This window comes from Molothrus ater, chromosome 9 (genome assembly GCF_012460135.2).
Source record: "Molothrus ater isolate BHLD 08-10-18 breed brown headed cowbird chromosome 9, BPBGC_Mater_1.1, whole genome shotgun sequence".
Taxonomy (NCBI): Eukaryota; Metazoa; Chordata; class Aves; order Passeriformes; family Icteridae; genus Molothrus; species Molothrus ater.
Window position 1 is genome coordinate 21,325,421 of NC_050486.2, and position 25,991 is coordinate 21,351,411.

The following is a 25,991-nucleotide window of genomic DNA, read 5'->3' on the forward strand; positions in this document are numbered from 1 at the left end:
CCAAGCAGTGGAGGAGGATCATGCTTGGATTGCAGTATCCCTTCTTTAAGTGCTCATGACTAATGTTTGCTCTCATCCCTCAAAAGATCCATAACTCTTTTGCTGTCTTTTCCAGGCCAGCCCTGAAACACTGCACACAATTGATCCAGTCCAGGCTGAATAACTGGTCACCAATATAGTTGGCACCTCCAGACACACAGCAAGGATGCAGTCCACAGATGGCAGATGCAGAGATGGGGGTGGCCTTGTCACTTAAATTACACCCTTGATTTTCAGAGGGAGAAGGTAGCTCTAAGAAAAGAGGGAGTAAGGGTAGAAGGGTATGATGTTTGCACAGCTGCATCCTGTGTGGCTGAACCTAGAGCTCACACAACTATTTTGTGCTTTTGAAGAAAAATGCTGAACTGAGCTGAATAAGTAAAAGAGCAGGCACTAGCACATGCCCTACAACTGTCCTCTCTCCTAACCTGCTCTTTTCCCAGAGGAAGGGTCTGCAGGGAAATCTGGACCCAGGCTGCACACAAGGGCTGTGGCAGCAGACAGCTACACCTAAGCCACCTTACCCCATTAGGGGATCCCAGCAGCATCTCAAAATTAAGAGACAAAATGTATTTTGAGTGATTTTTATGTAAACATTACAAGTATAAAGACTTTGAAAAGAAACTTTATCCAAGAAATCAGCCTCCTTACCAACAATCAGCCAGTCTTTAGGAGCTGTTAAACTTTACCATAATCACCAAGAAATATTTTTTATAGGACAGATAAAATAGTGAGATCCAAGAACATTTATTTATTCAACTTCTAAAAATATTGTTTTTTACAATCACATAGTCCATTTTCTTTCCTTCTAGAAAAGCAAAACTTGTAACAGTTTTGCAATATTTCAAGCACATCTGGAAAAGGTAATGTACTATACATGTGTGGTTAGTTCTCTTAGGGGAGACCATTGTCACCAGCAAAGGGCTATAGCTATCTCTGCAGGCAGAGACTGCAGACTCTCAGGCCCCCTACCCAAGCCTTGCAGTGGGTGCATTTTAGCACTTTGCTGAGTACCCTGATACAGGCCATGAAGAAAAAGGCTGCTGTGTTCACTGCCCTTGGGCATGTGACCTGCAGACACCCTACCGCATTTAAAACAGGACTGATACAAACCACTGACGAACATGCAAGACAAGACAAGTGCATGAAAGATTGCTTGTGAACCAGGTTTTGCTGTAATGATTAAGGCCTCTGCCAGCTAATCTGCTTGCTGGCTTGCTCCTCCAGTTGCATGGCAGTCCCCAGGGCATCCAGTGTTTCTGTAAAAAAAGGGAAGAGCAACAGGGTGACTGATCAGGAAGCTGAACTCTCCAAAACAGCTGTCAGTCTCAGCAGACCTCAGCTATGCAGGGCTGGGTGCTCAAGCCCCCACAGGTATGCTGGTGTTACTTTCAGGTCTTTGGAAAAGCATTACTGACAGTGCTAGTCAGATACAGGCTCTAACATACCTCTGACACTAAGGAAATTTCTTGAGCTGTCCTCTATGAAGTACTTAGCTCTGCTCACAAAGGTCTCAAGATCATAATCTGGTTTCTCTGTGATTTCCAAGAGGCAGTCAAGTTCAGTAGCCATTTTCTGTATTTACAAGGATAACAGTGATGAGAAATGGAGTTTCTAGAAATTCAATTAGTTTCTTCAAATCTGGCAGTCTAATCAACATAGCTGAGCTTCTACAGACCAGGAGCCATCAGTGTTCATTAGCAGCAAGTAGAGGTTGCTATTTGAAGGGGAAAGGGAATTGGCAAAAGCACTGAAATGCCCCAGTTTAACCAGCTAGGCCAGAAAATACAGGAAAAAGTTGGCAATGAGGAAGAAGTAACACCAGTAGTACAGCATCTTGCATTGGTACCTCCCCAGCAGCACTTGGCCCAGACAAAGCAAGCTGCTATCAACATATAGAAGGTGGCCTGGGCTGGGTTTGCTGCTCCCTCATACCTGTCTCAGTTCTCTGAGCTGTTCTACAACCTTCTCCTCCCGTTCACTAATTTGAGTCATAACCTCTCGATAGTTGAACATGTGTGGAGAGAGTTCTTCCTCCTCATCCTTGGAGAACTGCAAGAAACAGCCCAGGTAAGAACAGCAGGTTGTTCCCAGCTTTGAGTTCTGGTTAGCCCACTGCCCATACATACATTGAGTTGAAGACCCAAGCCTTCAGTACTGGTCTCAGCCTCCTCAGTCTCCATCTGACACTGAGTTTCACCGCCTCCATCATGAGGGCTGAGCTCTTTCACTCTGCAACAAGATTTGTCACTCAAATTCATCTTTCACCAGTTTCTTGGCTACAGCATCACAAAGCAGCTGCTGCAATCAATCAATCAGCACTCAGCAAGAAACAATCAATTACACTTTAAGAGTTACACAGTTACCATCCCCAGAACAGGCTTATATGGGCAGAAACTCCTGAATACTGTGGGAAGGAAAGCCAGGAGATGTTTGTGTTAAGGAAACTTTTCTGAGTGGCATCCAGGAGCCACTCTGGCAGTTATACTGGCATCAGTTGAGCTAGGACCAAAATCCCTTCACAGCAGGTGGTACATACATACCCCTTGAATTTAGACCCTTAGGTCTGTGTGTGACTATGCTACAGCAAATATACTATGAAGGTTACAGTCTTAGATTCTTAAGTATGTTAAGTATTTGTAAGTTAGGCCTGTGAGTGTTGTGCTTATAGTAAATTCAATAGAATCTAAGGTTAAATTATTTAAATTAGGCTATGGATGAAGTGCAGTTAAAATCTTTAGGCCTGTTGGTCAAGTCCAGGGCTATGTTTGACAAGGGGGTCACATGAACCTTGTAACTCAAGGGGAGGGTCTCCTTTAGTCCTTTTCATCTTTACCCTTTCTTTTTCTAACCTTACCCCTTTTTCCATTCCCAGGCTTCCAGGTAGTTTAAGTTGATTTTAATTTTAGATTGATTGATTGATTTTAGTCAATTTTCTCTTCTGTGTACTTTAACCACCTAGTCAGTAGTATAGTGAACCTTGCCAACAAACAGTGTCTTTCATTTAATTTTGAAACTGCTTTTGCTGCTACCTTTGCCAGTGATTCTTTGAGTGAACTAAAACACTCATTCATGACACACATTCTTAGCACACCCTTACAGATGGGTCACAAAGTACTACCAAAAGTAAAAGGCATAGAGATAACCATTCAGGACAGGGTAAACTCCCTTCAAGAACTAGGGCAGTCTGAAGTCTAGCATGAGAGGAGATTCCTTTGAGGAAGAGACCTTACTCATGGTTTTACATCATCTCTATTGTGTCTCACATACAACACCCAGGCTGGTTTCATATGACAGCTCTAAGGTACTTTGCTCTTAACAACCATCCTCCAGGTTACCAATACAAACAATCCAAGAGAACTTGAGGTTCCAAAGGTCAGAGTAAAAGCAGCTAAAACACATTTTACAATAAGATTATAATCCCCAGATCAGAAAGGCCATTACCTGTCTGCATATCTCAGTGTGTTTAAGGTGTATTCACACGAACTCATGCCTGGAGAAATCATTGCTATCTGCAAACACAAAAGAAACCTTAGTGACTCCTATCTGACTTTTGCTCATTAATGCTCCTACAGATCTCATCACACAGCTGGGACATTTGAGGACAAAGGGCTGGAGTTGAGACAGCCAAGTCCATTTATCTTTATGGATTCAGTAGGACATGCCAGCACCTCTGTATCCAGCTTTCCACTGTCTTTGTGTGCACCTGCTGTGCTTCACCATCCACAGAAAGCAAAGCCCTTCAAGCCGACACCAACCTCTCCTGCAGATTAAAAAGACATCCACAGCCCTGCTTCTACAAGAGCTGGGCACAACTCACAAATTTATTATCTCGCTCACCCTGGACAAGTTTCCATGAGGAAAATATTTGGTTTTTTAGGGTTTTTTTGTTTGTTTAACAAGATCTAAAGCTTTCTGATTTAAAAAAAAAAAACCTCTTGCTGTAGAGGAACATGCAGCTATTTGGTTGAATTATAGAACCCAAGCATTGTGTTTGACGTGTGCATACTCACCATGCAGGTCCTTGAGTTTGCTCCTATGAAAGAGTCTCTTAGCACCTGTGTCAGCTTGCTCTCCCGAAAAGGGGTATGAGACTTGTTCTGCCCTAAAGCTCGGATGCACTCCTACAAAACGACAGTATTGTGAATGCAGTGTTGGCACCTCTTCAAACAGCTCTGCAAGCTATCAACCACCAATTGCTGGTAAACCCAACAGGCTGAAGAATGGTCACATGTATTGCTCCAAGTTCTTCATACTCTTTAAAATATACTCCAGGTATCTGACTGTCACAGGACAGTATGTATAGCCATTATATGTCATAACCCCCCCACTAAAAAAGGTCATATTGAATGAAGCTTGAAACAGCTGTACCAGTGTCTGGCCTGACAAGACTGCACTACTTTCCTGGAAACACTCTAAATGGAAGTATACTCTATTTTTAGGTTGTTCACATCCTAAACTAGTACTTTTTCAGTTTTTTCCTCGTACTGGAATAAAACAGAACAGATAACCCCAGAGTTAGAATCCACATGTGGATTATCACTCTGGTCCAGGAGCTGTAGCTCACCTTCAAAGCCAGCAAGCTCTTATTGATTTCAGCACCTTCCATCCGTGTCTGCCGATCAGCATTAGATGTGTCTGCACCCCTTTCATTTCCTGCCAGATCCACCAAGGAAAATTTGCCAATCATTTGTCCTCTTCGGCGCAGGATGATTTGGAAGCAGGCGTGTGACCGGGAAGAGCTGGCATTTGCAAAAGTCTGCCCAGATGTCCTTCAGCAGAGATGCAAACAAGCCTTAGAAATGTGTAACAAAACAACAGGTCCTGACAGCACTAGATAAGACCTGTAGCCATTCAATTAACCTCCTAGGGTTTATCCCACACATTAATACTTTAAGTTTGTGTGAACTATAGAATTGTTTCTGATATAAGAGCACAGAACTACTTGTGAAAAATACCAACCTGCTCCCTGGTTATACAAGTTTAAGGCTATTTAAGCTGCCTGGCTCAACTCAGCCAGCCTACATTGGAATGCCTTTCTGAGTGCTAAAGCCTCACATGCACTTGAGCTGGAAGTCACACCTTCAGCACACATGTCATTTTCCTAATGCATCTGCCATTATACAGTAAGCTCAGCCAAGCTCCCCACTAAACAGCATTAGCTGTGCTAGCACATTACAATCATGGTAAATCCCTTTCTCCAGCCAAGCTGGCTTGGCACTTCACCTCTGCTGTGCAGCTGCACCTGCCCCATTACTGCAAGGCACAGAGTGACATCTTTTAATTTAAATCCCCCTGTGACCTTCTTTATCATTTATTCCCTGAGAATGCTGGCAGGTTCACTGTTCCACCATCATCCCTGCTACTGGGAAAAAAGGAAGGAGTAGCCTGAAATGTAAAAAACAGTTCATGACTAAATTGCTAGCCAAAAAAGGCCGTACAGAATGCTGAATAAGCTTTTAGGATGTGCATATTTGCCCACACAGTGCAATACAGAAGCCAAGAAGCTCTCATTTGCCTACAAACATTTCCACAGCAATGGCAACTTAACTGAAGCAGATAACACTTGGTAATACAGATTTTAGCTCCCAATTAAAGATACCAGTATGATGGCAGAGCTGCCCCTACCACAGCCTTTCCTGCCAGGATGATGTGCCAAGCCTACAGCTGTCCCTTGGCACCTGCTTTCAAGGATTCTTTAGACAGGATTCCTGAACAACATGCAGTATTTTTGTTGCCATTGGAATAGCTCATCTGGCCTGCAGTTAAGCCAAACCATTTTTGCAATTATGGTTCATACCAGCTGCTGTTCCTCAATCTTACAAGCCCACAGGGAGCTACCTGTATTCCTGTGGACTAGCTGATACTAGAAAGCACCAAGGCAGCCATCTTCCCATGTAAATGGTTTCTCTTATTGGAGTTCCATGAGGATACATGAACAAGGAGCTCTGACACTTCCTGTGGAAGGCAGGCTGAACCCAGCCCTTCCACTCCTTTGTTGTGTAACCACTCCCTGGTATTCATGCAGAGGTGCTGCTCAGTGCCTTTACTGGGAACAACAAGCTTCTGTTTAAATCTCAAAGCACCAGCTACAGCCATCATATATGCTTTTCTAAACATGGAGATGCAACAGGACATGACTCTTCTTTTATAGATTTTAAGTCACCACACCTGCAGGCACTGCCCATCAAGATCATTTTGATGACATCCTCAGCACAGCTAACTGGTTTTTCTTGGAGACCAACAACCTGGACCTGTTGCTTGCCATCCTCCAGGACTCGAAGTTTGGCCTTCTTATTCAAGAGGTCAAACACCTATATTTAGGCAAAAAGATTGAGGCAAATCTGAACAAGGACTCCTTGCAAGTATTTTTCTCTGTCTTTGTATAAAACTATATAGAAACAGCATCTTTAACATAGATTTCAAATTCAAACCAAAACACACCAATATAAACATAGTACATAGAACTATAGAAGGTATGAAGTTTGACTCAGCTACTTATGAAATAGTCAACCAAAGAAATCAGGTCAAGATTTAAAAATAAAAAAGATCTTACTTTTCCATTGTATATTTCAAAGAAAGTCACATAGACTTCCAGATTCTGATTCCTGTACCTGGGCTGGTTCAGGAGGAGGAAGACATCTTGTGCTAGTGAGGAAAGACAGAAGTTTAGTTAACTGGTTTAACACATTCTAGTTGCTACTTGATCTACTGTCAAACACTGCACAGCTATAAGGCAGTGTCTAGCACTGAGTGACAGTCGTCCAAACAAACACTAACAATCAGTGCTGTGCTACCATCTGGAGAACAGATGGAGCAGCATCCTTACCCAGGGACTGAAAACAGGGAAATACAGGAGTTTCAACTGCTAATGCCACCCACAGATAACAATCCTTACTGCTCTGAGGGAACACTGGGATCCTCTATTGTTTTGGACAGCCCTGAAAAAGTCACATGTTTGTGTTTCAAGTACATCTTGCAGAAAGTTTAGAAAACATGCATCCCTGAACATCTGCATTGCTGAAGTTTGGAGACAATATACCAGCTTAGTTGACCCTGTGGCTGGATCCAGTGCAGCTTTTCACAATTAGGCTCCAGATTTTGAAGCTAAGCTGAAAAAGCAAAGACTCCCTCAGGGCCAGTCATAATTATTTTTCAGAGATCAGCCAACAGTTGTTCCTGGTTCAGCTGCCTTGCTGCTGTCTAAATTCACACTGTGTCTTTCTAAAGCGAAGGTAAAGGTCAGGTTTTGTGATACTTTCTAGACATTATCAAGGAGGGGCTTCTAAGCATCTGTTTTCTGAAATAATTTTGGACATGCTAGGGTTTTTTTGCATTTAAGACTTATGGAAAGAAACACAATACATACATCCTTTTACCTAACAAGTTTTCTATCACAAATGGGTAGAGTTGTGTTGTACTCAGATATGTCTGAGACAAAAGCAAAGCAGAAGAATCAAAATTAAATGGTTCTGCCCAGCAAATGCCTAATTAGTAAATTTATCAGAAACAAGTAGCTTCTGGTGAGTTCAGTATGGATGTAGACACTTACAGGCTAGAGGAAAAATATTTCGTGAAATGAATGAAAAAATAATCATACCTCCTGCAAACACCATCTCTTATTCATGAAAACACAAATACTTTATGTATCTTCTACTGTGCATGTTTAAAATAACCATAAAAAACAGATCTTGCCTAGTTAAGAAAAATAAGCATTAATCTGATTTTTGTATGTATAGAAGAATCAACTCACAGGCAAAAGCATATATGCCCCTTGAGGCATTCTGGCCTCTCCCAGAGAAGTCTCCACCCATAGTCTGTGAAGAGAAAAGGCCAGAGGTCAGGCATGGCACCAAAAAGTCAGCCTATCTGATCTTAGTCCGAAAACAGACTAGGAAGTTACAATAGATAAACCCCAATGCCAGCAAGATTACTGGAACACAGTGCTAAACGAGTTTGCAGCTTCCCTATCAGTTCAAAAAGAAGATCTGGCCTACACAAAGCAGTGCACCTGTAAGGCTCTGGGGTGCAGCGTCAAAGCAGTTGTTCCTCCAAGGAAACTACTTTGACAGTGCAACCAAACAGCCTCTAGTCAGAAGAGAAAGCTCCATTTGTTAGGATCTAGGTCAAATAACATTTTTTACAACTACTTGCAAAAGGTAACATGAAAATACAAATTTAGAGCAGACAGTACCTTTAATTCCTTTGACCAAAGTATCTTTAATTACAAAAAAATGTTTCAGTTAGTGCTATCCTAGTGACTTGCTCTACCACTGTTATTTAAAACACGGCTCAATCCCATGACACATTCTCAATCTAGCAGAGTTTAATGTGCAACACTCCAGTCTCAAGGTACAGCTGTTGTCCCTGCACTAGTTTTGCCCTAGGACTGGGAAAGAAAGTAACTTCACCTGTGATTTTAGTGCATCACAGCTGTATTCCTGTAATGAGGCTCAGGTAAGCAGGTTTCTCTGCCCTTTCCAGTGCAATGAAGGCAGCCTGTGTTCAAACTTGTATAAAGCTCCAACTTTTTGTCTGGATTACTGGAAAAGATCTACAGCTCACTACATAACACTAAAAATAGGAGGTCCTAGCCTAAAACTTGCCTCTATCACTGAACAACAGCAATGACTGTCTGATTACTCAAAGCAGTGCATTAGCCCAGTCCAGTACAGATCACTGTGGTTTGAAGTAAATGCATTTGCAGAGTAAGACAGCACATTCAACTCCACTATCATACTGTGAGGATTCTTCCCCATAGTTCCCAGAAGAAGTTAAAGACAATAAAGCTGTTAAAAGTTTAGAGCAAGCTTTCTCTTTTGAGACAAAAGAATTTTCACAACCGTTAAAGCTGCAACTGTTAGACTGGAAGGAGTGGTTAGAAAGCAAATACACTAACTCACCCAGTTCACAAACAATACCAGATCACTTAAATATTTATGTGCATCATGAGGCTTATTTTTATATAATTGCTGAATTCTTTGGAATGCCTCCAAGCTCAAAGCACAAGAGAGACTGGCCTATGTCTGATGTAGGCTAATAGCCCCTCTATACAGACAGGAGTTAAACAGCAACAGGCATTTGAGGCAAGGAATAGCTATGACTAAAACTGACGTATCAATACATCCTAAATCTTTGAAAAGCCAGATTTTCTTTTTTCTAAAGAGAAAAAAAAATTTATGTATTTCTTATTTCTTCTTTTTTTTCCTAAAAAGATTTTTTCTAAATCTTTTCAAAAGCCAGTACAATTTTCCACACAACCTCAAAGGAAACCCACTAGTACATAAAGCTACAGAAAAAGAGTTAACATCTTACAAAGTATTAGCTTTAAGACAATAAAGCCAAGATCCAATCCTACTCATACTCAAGCATCGGGAAGCTTTGAAATACTTTATCAAAGCTAGAAAATTTGAGACCTTGGAGAAAAACTTACATGTGTCTTGCCACTGCCTGTCTGGCCATATGCAAAGCATGTCGCCTTCCCACCCTCAAAGATGGTCTCTACAAGAGGTCTAGCAGTGAATCTGAATATTTAAAAGAAAAAAACAGTTACAGCAAATATTTCATACACTGCTTCATCAGCATCAGTTTTAACAAGAAACAAAACTAAAAAAAAAAAAGCAACTCCTTAAGCAATCAGTAAGGGTATGCCAAAAATAAGCCTTAGACTTTTCAGTCTTTCAGCTTCCTCCAAAAAGGATTCTAATACTTATTTCAAGTAAGTTTCTTAAGCTTAGATGCCATCTGGCCACAGCTCCATGCTTTTATCTGAAAGTCATTTCCAGTAAGTAGCAAGCATTACCTGTATACCATTTCATTCGAAGCAGTTTCATCAAATGAAAAGTCAAATCTAAATGTTTGGGTTTCAAGGTATTTTGTTAGGTCCACTTTCTGCTTTGGCTCATGCACCATCAGGACACACTTGCTCGGAACAGTAACCACATCACATTCCTTTTTCTGAAGTTCTGTTGATAGAAAAGACCCTCGGTTTTAACAAAAACAGTTTGAACAAAGTCAAACTGTTCAAGACAAGACAGAGCTGTTTGGTCAGTACACTCACCTTGCTTATTGAGAGGGCGCTTTCTCACACAGACACAAATCCTGTGCTCTTCTATCTAAAAGAAAAGAAAATAAGTATTTCCCAATTACACTCACTCTATTACAGAGAGATCCAGTGCTCCCTCACATCCATTTTACTTTATGCTGGTCAGAGTTGCTTCTGAGCCGACCCACTCATGCAGGGATGTCAGTCTTAAAGTGCATTCAGTGCAAAAGGAACACTACAAATAATTTACCTTTATGCAGCATTCTCCAACATGTAGGACAAAAATGCTTTCCAGCAAAATTTATGGTATCAATACTGCAGCTATGGTCAAGTAATTATTCAGGAAAATTAATATTTTCATTTACCCCAGAGGTTTTTGTTAACCTGGAGTTCTTTACTGATGCAGCAAGTTGAGTTATTTGTGCAGCACAGCTACACATCAGATGAGCTGGGAGTGCATATGCCATTGGGTGAAACAGAAGGGAAAGGTAACGAGCTCTTCTGTCACACACACAGCAATAGGTACACAGGGTTTTTTAATGGCTGAGGGCACTGACCAAGCCAGGGTTCTCTAGTTTTCAACCTCTACTTTTGCTTCTCCACTTTTTGACATATTTAAAAATTGATCAACATGTTCTGCACTAGGGCAACAGACCATTTTAAATTGTGCCTATTCCTACAACGATGGCTGTGCAACTGATGGTCACACATCATTGCATGATAATTGTTGAACTACAGACTCTTCACTAGTGACAAAGTAAAACAAGAACAGCTTAGCCCTAAATAGGGAAGGCAAGTGACCTTACAGATACCCCCAACTTCCTCAAGCTCACAATATGCTCAGAGGATTTCCAAGGTGCAACGATGCACCAACTGCTCAATGCCAACATTTTCAGTACAAAATAGAGAAGTCTGTCCCCAGGCTGCAGTTAGTAGCCTCAGTATTTACTTACTGGATCACTTATAGATATTGGCTGGCAGTTTAAAGTTGCTCTGAATGCCTGGATCATACGTGCAAACTCCCAGTTTGGATAGCTGCTGTCAAACTCCTGCATGGAAAACCATGGATGTGAATGCAATTGATCTGTTACAGCAAAAAAAGGCCACAGAGACTATTAAGCAAGCAGGTGTATGCAATTCAAAGCATTTTACAAGATTCACAACTTCCTAAAAATCAGAATCAATTCATCCTTATGTAGAGCTTTCTAAGAACAAGTCTGTCCAAAATATGTTTTGGTTTCAACTACTGTAGTCCAGAGTCCTATAGAATTTCCCCTTACAGATGTATTGTAGAGTACTCCACCTGTGCTCGTTTTATCCTGATTTCACTATTTTGAGCTCTCTTTTCTTCTCTCTTGGTTCTCATTTTCTCCATCTCTTTCACAATGTTAGATCTTCTTCGAACTAGATAAAATGAAAACAGTTCCTTGGGTTAAAATGTCATACTAGGTTTTAAGAATAAGACAAATATTTTGGCTTTTCCAGGTTGCTGACAGACTAGCTCATACAGGAAACAACCATCTTAGAAGGATGGCCATTAATTTTGCAGCACTTCCTTCTCAAACCAGATCTAACTATCACAGAAACTGCCTCGGAAGTCACACTACCACTCTAAAGAAAAGGCAGCATTTCTGAGGCAATACCACTATTACCACTATAACAGAATTACACATCTGTAATAAAAAGTGATCAAGACATTCTATCTTGCTGCCAAAGTCACCTTTTCAAAGCTTTAGTCTGAGTACACAAAGCAGCAATCACAGTGATTCACTGCTGACTGATGAGTCAGTCTTTACCCACTGCTCCCAGGTACCTGGGCTCACTGAACAGTTCGTTCTAGCAGCAGGCAGATGATTCTCTGTATTTCCATTTACATTTTCCAGGGAAGCTTCTGGAACACAACCCAGCCCAGTAGGCCTGGTTCGGCCAGCTGCAGAAAGAAGCAAAGAAGGCAGACCAAAACCAATAATGAGATTGCAAATATCAGGAATAATTTTGTAATTTGTAAAGCCTCAGACCATAGGCATTTCTCAACTCCGGCAGCAGGAGAGTGAACTACCTAAAACCTGTGGTAAATGTGCAAGTAAACTTTTAAATCCTTTGCCAGAAACCAATTTTCATGCAATGCTGCAAATCAAGGCCAAACCAACTAGACAAGAATTTAATATCAAGCCTCTTATTTCAGTTTTTTTTTGTAGAACTTAACAGACAAGGCATGCCCTCGGCTATTCTTAGAGTAGCCTAGTAAAATAAATAACTACAATTTTGTAATTCAAGGAGGCTCAAGTTCTTGCTTTACTCAGCCAGTACAGGTAAAACTACTACCAATATGGTTACAGGGTGTGTTGTCAGCAGTGTTTAGGCACTTCTCTTCCCACTCTAGCACCATGAATACCATTCCATGCCATTAAGCAGATAGCACATCCACCCAATTTGCCCAACCACAGCTCTCTGGCTAAGAAAGTACATCATTTTGCACAACATTGTTTCCAACCTCCTTTGGAAAACACTTCAGGCAGGAGCCCTGGATATTTGCATAGGGGCAGACCTCTAGGTCTCTCATTTTATCTATGAAAAAGTTCAGGTTGCTCTCCCACTGGGATTTGCAGTTTGAATAATTAAACTCACTCAAAGTGAAAATTGTTTCACATTAAGAATTCACTGGACTGTTTCTCCACTTACCAGCAATTATTTTCTGTTTCTCCACTTACCAGCCAAATATTTTCTGGTTTGCACAGAAGTGGAGGGATCTACTGCCATTTCATCTTCCTGGAAGCCACACTGGGGTTCTGTGAGAGCAGACATCCTGGAACGGCCACGCACAGCTTTGGAAACAGGAATCCAGGGACACTCAGACACTTGCAATTAATCAGTTGTTCACAAAGTACAGAGCAGATGAGAAGAAGGTGTGGTTAAAAGGATCTTTCCCATTAGCAAAGTGCAGGACAGAGCAACGCATGTGGGTGAAAAGTGGTCAATAAACCCATCACTACAGAAAAGCAAACAGTTCATTCCAGATTTGCAATTCCAGGGAATTTCTTTCAGATCCCACTAAGGATTCACATGAGGATATGGCAGTTCCAGCATCCTAACAATACCTAGGAAGGAGGAAGTTCCAAGTCAGAAGACCACTAAATGCTCTGAAGCTTCACACTTGCAGGGCTGCATGAATTAACTCTTTGATTGTGACGTGGGTACAGCAGCCTGGCAACTGGCCATGGGCAGCACTCTGCCCACCCACCATGAGGGCACCCACACATAGGCTCTGTGTGGTGCAGTAGGCTGGGAGTTCTGTGGCAGGACATTCAGCTAAAAAACATTGTATAACAACAGCAAATCTTGGAAAAAGGTCCCTTTGTAGGCAGTCTCCATTTTCACATGCCAAGGTATTTCTTTCACTGAGATCAAGTCCTTTACAAAGCTTCCTAGAACAAGGATTGGAATGTTTACCTCAATAGATTTGTTTAAAAAAAAAAAAAAAGCAAATCTGATATGAAAAAGAAAGTGTGATATGCAAGCTAGAACTCCCTTCACATCTCATGACCAGCAATTATTAGAATTTATCCAGAATGAATCACTTATTTCAAAGGACACCAGATCTGTTGGAGACCAAGGGTTCTTTTAAATTCTGAATCAAATTTCTTAAAACCATTCACAAAAGTCATTGTTCCCGTTAACTCTTTACCTTGAATCTGCTGCTCATTTGCAGAGACATTAAATGTGACTGCTGCAATTTTAGAAACAAAAAGCATCAGTTTCATTATACTCAGAAAGGGCATTTTATTCCATTTTCTCTTGTCCCACATGCCCAGGCCTGATCTCATCTCACACTCAACAGCACTGTTTCTATAAATGCTGGTGCTCCTGGACAGGCAGATTAACTGGAGGATTCACTCCATCTAAATGGGTTTGAATTCAAGTGATTCTTGTATGTGAGGATATTCAGCATCCTCAAAAATTCTTATTGATCCATGGGACTGAAGCAATATCTATTCCTTAATTAATTCTGAAAGCACTGCTTCTCTCCTTTCCTGGATAAGAGGGAGACTGACACCTGCTGATCTTCTTTAATTTGTTTAGTCTAAGAACATGAGAGAAGCTGATGTTAGCTTTCTAAATGGTGCAGTGCAGAGTTTGCAAAAGGACAGATACTCTGACACTCCTGGGCCTTAGCTAGTTTTAACAATAGAAATTATTTGATGAATACTGAAAACACTGCTCCTCTAAGCTATGAGCAGTGACAAGACTGTGCCACTAGGACAGGCAACAGATATTTTAGTTATGCGATTAGATTCTATACCTCAGGAGAGCTGTGACCTCTGCAAGGACATGTTTCCATCAACCAGGGACTGGATTAACACACATTGTGTTTTCCAGCTGGCTATCCAGTTCTATTAACAGACCTATATATAGACAGTCCTGACTTTGCATCATTTTGCTTGTTAGTTCACAAAATTTATGGAGTTCTCTGAATTTGAGAGAGATCAGGATCTGTACTGTACTCCAGTACAGAACAACTTCTTACACATTAGGATTCTTGGATAACTCCTGCCCCTCTGATGCCAGGGAATTTGTACTGTTGTCTTCTGGGACCAGCTTCCCTGTCTCACATTGCATGCAACAGAAGAGGACAAACATACCCAGATGTTTTGTTTACAGCTCAATTGAATGAAGAAGCATAAGTTTTGGCTAAATATGCACTTTAAGAGTATCATTAAATCAGCAATCATTCAACCCCAGCATCATACAGTGTATTACAAATAGACCTGTAATGCTGCCATTTGCAATTTAAAAAGCCTAAAGAGTCAGCTAATAAAGCTAAAAGAAGGTAGAAATTAGGCATTTTCTAACTCCTGACACCTCAGGAAGAACAATTTCTTAGCAATCCCACAGTGACATCTCTATCTACCCTTCTGGCTTTGCTCAACACATTGTACTGACATGCAATCAGGGAGCTGGGCACACCAGCTGGCACTTTGGCTGCCTGCTCTGAAAAGTCTCCAAGCATAAAGCTCTACTTATTGTCCAGGGAGGCTGCTTAACGAGGAAACACACATTTGTCACCACTATTTCTTTCTTGTCCTTTCTACTCTCATTCTGACACTTTTAATCTTAATAATTGCCACTTAACTTCTGTTGTTTGCAGCATTTACAAAGCTCCATACAGAGCTTTAAAACTCACTGCAACAGCAACTGCCTAGTGACATTTAAAGCAGGGAATAACTACAGCAATATTTCAGAAGAGGAGAACACATCAACAAACCCCAGGTTACAGGAGCAGGACAGCAACCTGTTAGAGTTCCTGCCCTCAGGAGTCCAAAACATTGGTATGAGACATTTGTTAGCACTGCCCAAATGATGCACTAAAGTACAGTATTATGGCTCCAGTGAAAGACCAGCACAGTTCCACAAGGGCATAGCAGAGAAAAAAAAAAAAGACATTTTCTCACCTTCTCGAGGAGCAGGAATTTTTGAAAGGGTTGTTCTACGTTTCTGTTTCTGAAAAACAAGGAATGCTGTAAGCAATTGGAGTAAGCAGCAAACACCTAGCACTGCTCTTCAGGGCAACAGCAATATGACAAGAATTTCTGACCAAAGCCTAACTATGAGACAGAAAAGCAAGTTAGAGATCTCAAATTTTACAACTAAGAGTATTACATAGAACAAGATGCATGCAACAATACCTTAGAAAAAACAAAACTACTTTAAAGCACTTACCTGTAAAGTTACATTATCTTGCAAGGGAACATTCTCCTTCACATCAGCAGGAGGTAGTTCTAATAACTCAGGATTTATTGCAATGACATCACTAATATCAACCTGCAAGAGCAAAGGCAAGATTTTACATGGCAGAATAATGCTGCTTCCACTTAGGGACTGTTTTTTTTCTAATCTGGACTTTCAGTGAAGGCAAACAAACTTGACCCACTGCCTACCAAATGTTACATTAAAATTGCTTGGAAGAGCAAAACAGTAGTTCCTATTCCATTTGAACAATCTGGTACATCTAAATACACCAGACAAAATGTGCTAGTTAAGCAATTTACCTTCATCTGCCAAACACCACACAGCTCTGCAGGTGCCATAGAGCAGTTCTGAAGAGAAGGGCAAAACCCATTTGGCATCCCCTGCTCTAATCTCCCACTGCTAATCTTAGTAAATCTCAGCAGCTCTGTAACTTCTGTGCTAGGAGAGCATTAAGTGTTTACTGTGTGATTGTGCTTACTGAAATAAACGTCAAAGAGCTGCTTAGACTCTGGGAAATGAAGGATTCAGCATTTAATCCATAACTTAATTCACCTGTATCTTCACTTGCTACTGCAAACAATTTCACCTGGGATCAGCTATTCCTGACAACACCCATGTAAAATCATAATTCTGCCTTCACCTCATCACATGCACAGCATATACACATAAGCACATAAGAAAATTGCTATATTTTGATGTATCTTCCTAAAGATTTAGCATCTTAACACATAAATGCAATTTAGCCAATAATTATATCTGAATCTGTATATTTTTTTCTATTTGAATGCAGCAGGCACATGCACAGAGTAAGATTTAGTTTCTAACAACCAGCCAATAGCAACTTTTAAGATTTTTACTGAAATCCAGAGTCTCTATATTTCTAGAGAGACCAGAAGGACAAGTACATTTGCTGAGCATCAAACTTCTTTAAGTGTCAGGAATGCAGCCATATAACCTTCAAATGCCTCAGACCCCCCTCTCTCCCATCCCATCTCACATTGGATTTATTTCATATTGGTGCAGAAATTCAGGAAATCAAACCCAGCACCTTATTAGCAACAGATTTTAAGGAGACCCTAAAGGCCATAGTATAAGACATAGAAAGCCCACAAACAGAGCTGGAAAACTGGAATCTTAGGAGCATTGGAGTCGACAGTGCAAGAGGCCCAACACCTCCTCGATCCCTCTGAAAGGCAAAGGGTGCAGCTTTGGAACTGCAGCTCTCACACTTTACCTTGGCACACCTAGACCATTGCTTTCATTGAGTGTAAAAGAAGGAGAGCATGGAGCGAGCTGCAGCTGCGCAGGCCGAGCGCTGCCCGCCTAGCGGGGCAGAGGCGCTGGGCCGCTCCGGGCGAGCCTCGGGCTGCCCAGGCCCAGCGGCGTCAGAGCACCCGGGGAAGGAAGGGGCCGCGAGCAGTTCACGCTCACCTCCTTGCCTTTAGTGGCACCGCTCTCACACCACTCCACGGTCACGCAGGAGTGCTCCACGTTCACCACCTTCACCGTGGCCTTATGGATTAAGCCTGGAAAAAGCCAACATTAAGCCCAAACCTGTCCACCCTACGCCGCCAGGACTCCCGCGGGCGGCGGAGGCCAGGAGCCTACAGACACCCTATTCCGCAGTCCTCACCACTGCTCCGCTGGATGTTAATAACGACGCCGGGATAGACGTTGCGGCAGAGGCGAGAGTCCATAGCTCGGGGACAGGAACCACGTCCCGCCCCAGCAGCGAGACACCCGCACAGCAACCGCCGCCGGTTTAAACCCCGCGCGCCGGCGTGCCGCGCGGCCTGCCGGGAGTGGCCGCGGGACTACATCTCCCGGCAAGCAGGGCGGCGGGGCGTGGCTGTCGGGAGATGGAGGCCTGGAGAGCGGGCAGCGCCGCCGCTCCCGGGGAAGGAAGGAAGGGAGACTGAGGTGATCTGCCCTGTCCTGCCGTGGGAGTGCGGCTTGGGGCGGGCTTAGGCACCGCTCCCGGGGGATTCGGGCTAGTGGAGTATCGAAGTATAGCTGAACACCCCACAGATATTGGGCATGTGTGAGGACTCTTAGCATAGACGTGATAAATGCTTTCATAACACAAGCTTTTTTCTATTCTTAACTGAAGGAAGAGAGTAGCTCCACCGAAATGGAGCCTCAAAAAATTTCTCGACACTCGTGCCTGTTCCTCTCCACGGAAATCTTTAGTAAAAGGCGAAAGATTTATGCGATCTGAAGAGAAACCAGAGTATACTCCTAGCTCGCTTCCCCGATGTTTCCGCTGTCTGCTCCACTCTGCATAAGTCAGGGTGGCACACGGCTCCCCCCCCCCCGCACCGCTCCCGGCCCCACAGCCCCGGCGCAGCCCCGGGTGGGGGCACACACCGGACAGCCTCCACAGCCTGGGGCAGCGGCCGCAGCACCGGACACAGCGGGGCACACACCGGAGGCACCGCGGGGCACCCTGGGTATGCAAATTGGGCGCTAACGGGGCGGGGCGGCTCAGCCTCAGCAGGGCTGCGCGTCCCCGTCGTGGTTTGACCCCAGCGGGGCACCGTGGAATCCCTCGCTGGCTGCCCCCACCCCGCGGGAGGGACAGAAGGGAGACACTCAGGGTTTGAGAGTAATGGTTGAGGGATGGGACCCTGTCCTTCAGGTGCGTCACCCACACTACTCAGCTTGTAAACTGGCTGCGGGTGCACTCGCCCCCACTGTCTGTGTCATTGATAAAGATATTAAAAGCCCCAGCCAGTCCCAAGACGCAGCCCTGAGGGACAGCGTTTGTCTCCACCTGGGTAACGTCAAGGCCCATAGCACCGTGACCGCACCCATACAGCTAATTCCTATAATCCGTCTGTGAAACCTGAACACGGATGACAGTGGAGGATTCGAGTTTGACTTTTGCAAGTTAATGCATTACAGACCCCCTTATGTTTTTCTCAGTTGGCACTTTCCCTGTACATCGCTGAACGCTACTTACGAGAGTTCTTGATTCATCTGTTTTTAACCAGAACAAGGGTAACTCCACTTAAGTGGAGCCTCAAAAAATTTCACGACACTCGTGCCTGTTCCTCTCCACGGAAATCTTTAGTAAAAGGCGAAAGATTTATGCGATCTGAAGAGAAACCAGAGTATGCCCTCATTTCCTTCCCCGACATTGCCCCCGTCTGCTCCACCCCGCAAAAGTCAGGGTGACGCATGACTTCCCCCCCGCGCCGCTCCCGGCCCCACAGCCCCGGTCCAGCCCTGGGTGGGGGCACACACTGGACAGCCCCCACAGCCTGGGGCAGCGGCCGCAGCACCAGACACAGCGGGGCCGGACACCGGAGGCACCGCGGGGCACCCTGGGTATGCAAATTGGGCGCTAACGGGGCGGGGCGGCTCAGCCTCAGCAGGGCTGGCGCGTCCCCGCCGTGGTTTGACCCCAGCGGGGCACCGTGGAACCTCTCGCTGACTCTCGAGGGACAGAAGGGAGAAACTCATGGGTTGAAAATAAGGAGTTTGATAGTTAAAGCAAAATAGTATTAAATTAAAAATTGTAGGGAAAATAAAATAGGATCACAGGATGGTCTAGGTTGGACGGGACCTTAAAGATTATCTAGTTCCCATCCCTGTGCCATGAGTAGGCACACCTACTAGACCAGATTGCTCAAAGCCCTATCCAACTTGGTCTTGAACACTTCCAGGGTTAGGGCCACAACTTCCCTGAGCAATCTGTTCCAGTGCCTTGATAGCCTCACAGTAAAGAATTCCTTTCAAATATTCAGCCTAAATCTCTCCTCTTTTATTTTTAAAGCATTCTTTCTTGCCCTGTCACTACATGCCTTTGTAAAAAGTCATTCTCTCTTTTTTTTTTTTTTTTTTTTATAGGCCCCTTTTAAGTACTGGAAGGCCTCAATAAGATCTCTCCAAAACCTTTTCTCTACCAGGCTCAACAATCCCAGGTGTCTCAGCCTGTCCTCACAGGAAAGAGGCTCCAGCCCTCTGATCATCTTCACAGCCTCCTCCAGATTTCCTCTAACATATCAGTGTCTTTCCTGTATTGGGGACCAGAGAGCTGGATTCAGCAGGAAAGGGCAGAATTGCCTCCTCTGACCTGCTGCCCAGGATGCAGTTGGCTTTCTGGGCTGCGACTGCTCACTCTTGGTTCATGTCCAGCTTTTCACCCATCAGAACCCCCACTTCTTTCTCATCAGACCTAGTCTCAGTGAGTTTTGCAGTATGTGTTCTCCAGTTCTTCTTGCGTCTGCCATTGTCCAGACCCAGAGGCAGCACTGGGCACTTGGACTTGTTGAACTTCCTGAGGTTCTTGTGGGCCCAAGTTTGTCCAGGTCCCCCTAGATGGCACCCTGTCCTTCAGGTGTGTCACCCACACTACTCAGCTTGTAAACTGGCTGCGGGTGCACTCGCCCCCACTGTCTGTGTCATTGATAAAGATATTAAAAGCCCCAGCCAGTCAGTCCCAAGACACAACCCTGAGGGACAGCGTTTGTCTCCACCTGGGTAACGTCAAGGCCCATAGCACCGTGACCGCACCCATACAACTAATTCCTATAATCTGTCCGTGAAATCTGGACGCGGATGGCAGTAAGGGATTCAAATCTCACTTTCGCTAGGTGACGCACTGCATCTCCGATTAGATCTATCTCGCTAGGGGTGCGTTGCCTGTGTACACCACTGAGAACTTCTCGATGGTGTTATAATCCATCTGTTTTTAACCAAAATAGGGGTAGCTCCACCGAAATGGAGCCTCAAAAAATTTCTCGACACTCGTGCCTGTTCCTCTCCACGGAAATCTTTAGTAAAAGGCGAAAGATTTATACGATCTGAAGAGAAACCAGAGTATACTGTACACCTTCCTCGGGCACACACCGTCCCTCGGCTGTCTCTCTCTGGGACACGGCGACTTGCGCGCGTCCTGCCTGGCTCTCCTGCCGCCCCGGTCTGTTCCCGCGGCACAGACGGGATCCAGCCCGCGCCCGGACACCGGCACTACCGGGGCGCAGCGGCGAAAAGCGCGACCGGAGTCGCTCCGCCGGAGCGCGGTGCACCCTGGGCACAAGAATAAATCTGAATACTAATACGGAATATGCTAATGAACCAGCGCAGCATGGGCATGCAACACGGGGCATGCAAATGAATCAGAATACTAATGTGCATATGCTAATGAGGCCGTCACGACCCGCTGCCCGTGTGTGCGAGGGCTTTTGCGCTCGCTCAGCCCCGCCGCGGGACGCCGGGCCCTGGGCCCTGACTGCAGACGTTCGCACGGTGCCCTGCCGGCCCTGCCTGGAGGCGTTCGCACAGTGACCCTCCGGACAGGAAGGACGGGCCTGCGGCAGACGGACCCCTGACAATGCCCGCTGCGTGCCGGGCCCGCGGGCAGAACCAGCCCCGCAGCTTCCGCCATTGTCCGCTCGCTCCCCTCGGCGCCGCCGTGTCTCCAGGCAACGCCGCGCGCCTCGCTCTGGCGACGGGGTGACGTCACCGCATCGCGAGAGCTCGCCCCGCCAAGCCGCCCCGCGCGCTTCCGCCCCGCCTCTTTGCGCCGGTGCCGCACCATGGGTGAGTGAAGGGGCCGGGGGCCTGCCGACATCCGCCGCCATCCGCCCGCTGCGCCACCGCATCCGCCCCGGTCCCCCACCGGGTGGCAAGCGGGGACTGCCGCCGGCCTACACCGTCCACCATCGGGGGCGGCTGCGGTATTGCCCAGCCGCTGGCGGGGGAAGGGTGAGCGGGCCCAACATGGCGGCTGGTGGATGATGAGGGTGGGCGGCCTTGTATCGCTGCGCCTTAATTTCCTGCAGATCCTGAGCGCTGGGCTCCCTCCCGGTGTCTGCTGCAGATGAGCAGATGCGGGTGAGGTGGAACAGCGTTCAGCGGACCCATCGGTGGGGTGCGAGGTGGCGTTGTGGAACACTGCGCAAGTTGGCAGCTTGGGCCCTTGCGGGAGGTGGCGTGTTCTGCAGAGATGGTCCCCGTTGGGGCCCTAGCAGGCCGAGTTGATTCGGGGTGTCTCTCGTAGGGGCTCAGCGGACAGGTGGGATGGGGGTCCCTTCCTATAGCGGACCTACCACACCCTGCCAGTAGCGTAGGATGATTGCTGTAGTGTGCCTGTCACATCGGCATCGGGCGCTTCCCAGAGAGTGCCCAGCACGCGAGGTACGTTGGGACGCAGCTTCCCAAAGAGAGCACGGATAAAGGGATCTGTCTGCTTGTACAGCTCTCCTGGAAGGGATGTGCTCGGGGCAGGTCTGAGTATCAATGATGAAGCTTCTCTAACTGCTGCATAAGGCTGAGTGCACTGTGCGGATACCAACCTTGGAGAGCTGAGGACTCAGAGCCGCGCCCTGCTGCTGCAGCCGGCTGGGCTGGTGGCACCCTCTGACCACGCTGCTCTCCATTCAGGTATCTCCCGGGACAACTGGCATAAGCGTCGCAAGACTGGGGGCAAGAGGAAGCCCTACCATAAGAAGAGGAAGTATGAGTTGGGGCGACCTCCCGCCAACACTAAGGTGAGTGATTGGGCAAAGTTGGTCAGAATTGTGTTTTCCAACTCGAGTTGCTGCTTCTGTGATATTTAAACCTATTAGAGGTTTCAATTGTGCTGTTTGGTGTGGGGTTGAATATCTGACCCTACTTCTCTAAAAAGTGGTGTTTGCCCCTCTGCCGATGGAAAGCAGCGATACATTTTTGCAATAAAAGGCAATTGGAGTGATGAAGCTTTCACCTTAGGTAGATGCAACAGACCGTTCTGGTCATTTACTGTATCTGCCGATGCTGGGGTTTGTCATAGTTACACTGACCACATTGCCTTGGAGGCTGGGGCTGTGCTGGGCTCCTGTGGGGGCCGTGAAGCATTCCAGCACCAAGAGCAGCCCGGTGTTTGTTTCTGACTGCAGATTGGCCCGCGCCGGATTCACACCGTGAGGGTTCGGGGCGGAAATAAGAAGTACCGAGCCCTTCGCTTGGATGTTGGCAACTTCTCCTGGGGCTCAGAATGTAAGTATGTGCTGAGCCTGCTGTGTGGGAGGGAAACCTGTGCTGGTCTGCAGGACTGCTGCATACTGGAGGGATGCAAACATGGATTTGTGGGAAGTTCACAGTGATAGGAGTGTCATAGTTACACTGAGTGACATGCTTGCCTTAACTTTTTATGGGGGAGGGGGACTAAAAAGGGGCTGAAATCCTATATATGAGTAGTTCTTCAGAAACACAAGTTTTGTTCATCAGTGAATATGGTTACTAAAAGTTACGTGATGTTGAACAACAGAGAAAGATACTCAGGATGCTTGTGGGAAGGCCTGACCCTAGAACAGTGTTACAGTAGCATGTGCAATTTCATATTTCTGCTTTGCTAAGCAAAAGTGGGAAGCCCAGAAGCAAGAGGGGGATTCTGTCATATCTTCCCTGAGCAAGGTGGGTTTTCTTTGCTTTACAAGGTGACAGCAGTATCACTTGAGCCTGGGCCCAGGCAGTGTTGAGTGCTGAGTAGGATGGTAAAATAGCAGTAAGGAAGGTGGTGGCTTGGTGACCTGCATGGTGTGAGGGCGCAGGACATGTTTTCAGTTATCTCAGAGTATTGTCTGTGCACTGAAAAGTGTCATTACAGTCAGTATTGCACATGTGAAGGGGCTGAGTGTACCTTGCAACATGGACAAGGTATGTGAGTGAAGGGAGAAAACCCACCTTGTGCACCATCTTTGTGTATGTGCAGGGCTGTTTTCAGGGCAAGTGACTGCTAAACAGTCAAATTTAGTAGCTAAGAAGTGCGTTGCAGGGCAGTCCCGCTCAGTATGGCTTAATTCAGTAATTCTAGAAAGTGCATACAGCATTGAGCCCTGTGGGCAGTGTTAGTTGGCATCTGCTGATCTTGCTAGTCTGGAAAGTTACATTCTAGGGTTGCTTAGATACTTTGGAGATGAGTTCCAGCAAGGCTACTGATCCTGGTTTTTCATGTAGGAGGGATTTCATTTCCAGGTGTAGATTTCTGTCCTAACAACAGAAAGTTTGACTCTGATGAAAAAGAGATGCATCTTTTAGTTAAATTTAATTCAATGCCAGGCAGGCTGGAAGATACTCGATGGGTTGTTGAGTGCAAAGTTATTTAAAGGGTATGTGTGAGATGCTATGAGCTGCATACTCAGCTGTCTGATCCCTGTAGGTCTGAACTCATGCTCTTCTCTTGAAAGGCTGCACTCGCAAGACCAGAATTATTGACGTTGTGTACAACGCTTCCAACAACGAGCTGGTGCGGACAAAGACGCTGGTGAAGAACTGCATCGTGCTCATCGACAGCACCCCCTACCGGCAGTGGTACGAGGCACACTATGCCCTGCCCCTGGGACGCAAGAAGGGCGCCAAACTGGTACGCCTGGGCTTCTCCTTTGGGCTCCTGGCACAGCAGTCTGCCCTGCCAGAGGCACTTACCCATCCTGAACAGACACTGCCTGCCAGAGTAGGGTTGGGTACCCAGCAGAGCTATCCGAGTTGTGTTCCCATAGGTTGGTTCCCAGGATAAGTCTGGCTCTCTTAATGGAGAGCTCAGTAGCAGGAGTGCTCCCAGAAGCATTACACCCATTTGTGCACAAGGACCTGCCTGTCGAAATCTTTGTCTTCTAATGATGATACCTTTGTCCAGTTCTGCTACTGAAGGGAGAGCGATGACAATTTAGGATGCTGAGGAAGACTTTGTAGGTTGGGTTCTTGTGCTGGGCAGTGATTGCTTTGGTGAGAAGCTTGGGGATTGCTCATTGAACTTGAGTGTGTTTTTAAGTGTCTTGAAACTACACTGAGCCATGAATCTGTGAATGAAACCCTGGATTGCTAGAAAATATTTAAAACCCCACATGTAGCATTCAGATTAATCCTTGCATTAAAAGCAAAGCAGTTCTCATTTGGGTGCTGTGTAGTGCAGAAGCAGGGGGAGACCTCGTCTGCCTGGCCTTGCACCACACCCAAGCGCTTTCATTAATTCTGCTGAGGGAAAGAGTATTCACTGCTTTTTGTAGGAGTGGTTCACCAGGGAAGCCTTTGCAGTTTCATTGACTTGAGAACAGCCTTCCCTAGGGCAATGTGCTCAGTTGTCAGCAGTGGCTCTGGTTAGCAATGTTGCATTTCTTGGTTTCAAAAGTGAAATGCAGTACCTGGTTCTGTGAGATCAAAGTATTTGTACCTCAGCCAGGTATGACTTTGAAAACAGTACAGTGTTGAGAATACAAGGGCTTCCTTCCTTCATGGTGGTGGAAAACACCTGTGTTAGTGGAAGGTGGCCATTTGTTAAACAATTTTTTTTTTTGCTTTTGGTCTTGGGTTTAGACTCCTGAAGAGGAGGAAATACTGAACAAGAAGCGTTCAAAGAAGATCCAGAAAAAATATGATGAGCGGAAGAAGAATGCCAAGATAGCAAGTATTCTTGAGGAGCAGTTCCAGCAAGGAAAGCTACTTGGTGAGTCCCTGGCAGCATTAATGTAACTTGTTCTTTTATCTTCTCCAGAGATACCCCACTTGTGGCAGGATGGGGCAGTCTGTCTAGCCAGGCTTCTGCAGTTGATTATTCCTCTTGGGGCTTTGAGAAAGAAAGGGGCTCAAGACTAGCAAAATGAGCAAGTGTGTGTCAGAAAAATGTGCCACAGGCATCTGAGAGCTTTGATGTTCAAGCTCTGGTAAACACTTGAGTGTTCTGAAGTCTTCTGGTGATGAGACCTTGTCCAGTTCTGCTACTGAACCCGAGCGATGACAGTTTGGAGATCTGAGGAGGACTTCACGAGGGACTGCAGCTTCCCAAGCACAGTACCTCAGGCACAGGTGCTGCCCAGGCACACGGCCTGCTGACCCAGTTACTGCTGAGCTGCTCGTCCGTGCTGCTGCAGGGAGGCTGCGTGCAGTGTGTGTTCTTTGGTGTGTGCACTGGGGTGGGGAATTGCCAGGCTTTAACTGCATGACTTCTCCTTGCAGCCTGCATTGCCTCCAGACCTGGACAGTGTGGCCGAGCCGATGGCTATGTGTTGGAAGGCAAGGAATTAGAGTTCTACTTGAGGAAGATCAAGGCCAGAAAAGGCAAATGAATATGAAAACTATTGTGCTAAGAGAACGAATAAACCAAGAGTCTTCTACCCTAATAGGTTGTGTGCTCATTTGTGTGTACAGTATGGAGAGGGCTTCTGTAGCTCCACCT

The 25,991-nt window shown here is 45.5% G+C and overlaps 2 protein-coding genes and 7 non-coding genes across 10 annotated transcripts; 5 read left to right on the plus strand and 4 right to left on the minus strand.

The window, feature by feature from the left end:
• Positions 1–906: 906 nt before the first annotated feature.
• On the minus strand, positions 907–17,345 carry KIF2C (kinesin family member 2C). Of its 2 annotated transcripts, XM_036387844.2 has the most exons (20): positions 17,264–17,345; positions 15,803–15,904; positions 15,535–15,583; positions 12,796–12,909; positions 11,898–12,014; positions 11,388–11,488; positions 11,038–11,133; positions 10,100–10,154; positions 9,842–10,004; positions 9,473–9,563; positions 7,793–7,856; positions 6,596–6,687; positions 6,211–6,353; positions 4,607–4,811; positions 4,053–4,163; positions 3,484–3,551; positions 2,169–2,271; positions 1,975–2,091; positions 1,488–1,614; positions 907–1,298 (listed from the first exon to the last, which is right to left on the minus strand). In XM_036387844.2, exons 4-20 carry the CDS (start codon positions 12,887–12,889, stop codon positions 1,222–1,224), a joined length of 1,824 nt encoding a protein of 607 aa, XP_036243737.1. In that variant the 5' UTR covers positions 12,890–12,909; positions 15,535–15,583; positions 15,803–15,904; positions 17,264–17,345; the 3' UTR covers positions 907–1,221. The 2 variants fall into 2 exon arrangements, with proteins under 2 accessions (XP_036243737.1, XP_054371744.1); XM_054515769.1 differs by lacking the exon at positions 11,898–12,014.
• A 606-nt stretch (positions 17,346–17,951) lies between these two features.
• LOC118689886 (U5 spliceosomal RNA) lies at positions 17,952–18,066 on the minus strand. The gene has a single exon (XR_004980709.1). It is a non-coding gene; the product is annotated as a U5 spliceosomal RNA (small nuclear RNA).
• A 768-nt stretch (positions 18,067–18,834) lies between these two features.
• Positions 18,835–18,949, minus strand: LOC118689887 (U5 spliceosomal RNA). The gene has a single exon (XR_004980710.1). It is a non-coding gene; the product is annotated as a U5 spliceosomal RNA (small nuclear RNA).
• A 1,596-nt stretch (positions 18,950–20,545) lies between these two features.
• LOC118689885 (U5 spliceosomal RNA) lies at positions 20,546–20,660 on the minus strand. The gene has a single exon (XR_004980708.1). It is a non-coding gene; the product is annotated as a U5 spliceosomal RNA (small nuclear RNA).
• Positions 20,661–21,210: 550 nt separating this feature from the next.
• RPS8 (ribosomal protein S8) lies at positions 21,211–25,935 on the plus strand. Its single transcript, XM_036387558.2, has 6 exons — positions 21,211–21,379; positions 22,223–22,329; positions 22,717–22,816; positions 24,007–24,182; positions 25,133–25,262; positions 25,772–25,935. The coding sequence occupies exons 1-6, from the start codon at positions 21,376–21,378 to the stop codon at positions 25,879–25,881; spliced, it is 627 nt and encodes a 208-aa protein (XP_036243451.1). The 5' UTR covers positions 21,211–21,375; the 3' UTR covers positions 25,882–25,935.
• On the plus strand, positions 22,070–22,154 carry LOC118689871 (small nucleolar RNA SNORD55/SNORD39). Its single transcript, XR_004980695.1, has one exon. It is a non-coding gene; the product is annotated as a small nucleolar RNA SNORD55/SNORD39 (small nucleolar RNA).
• LOC118689874 (small nucleolar RNA SNORD46) lies at positions 22,522–22,625 on the plus strand. The gene has a single exon (XR_004980698.1). It is a non-coding gene; the product is annotated as a small nucleolar RNA SNORD46 (small nucleolar RNA).
• LOC118689872 (small nucleolar RNA SNORD38) lies at positions 24,430–24,502 on the plus strand. The gene has a single exon (XR_004980696.1). It is a non-coding gene; the product is annotated as a small nucleolar RNA SNORD38 (small nucleolar RNA).
• LOC118689873 (small nucleolar RNA SNORD38) lies at positions 25,504–25,574 on the plus strand. Its single transcript, XR_004980697.1, has one exon. It is a non-coding gene; the product is annotated as a small nucleolar RNA SNORD38 (small nucleolar RNA).
• Positions 25,936–25,991: the final 56 nt, after the last annotated feature.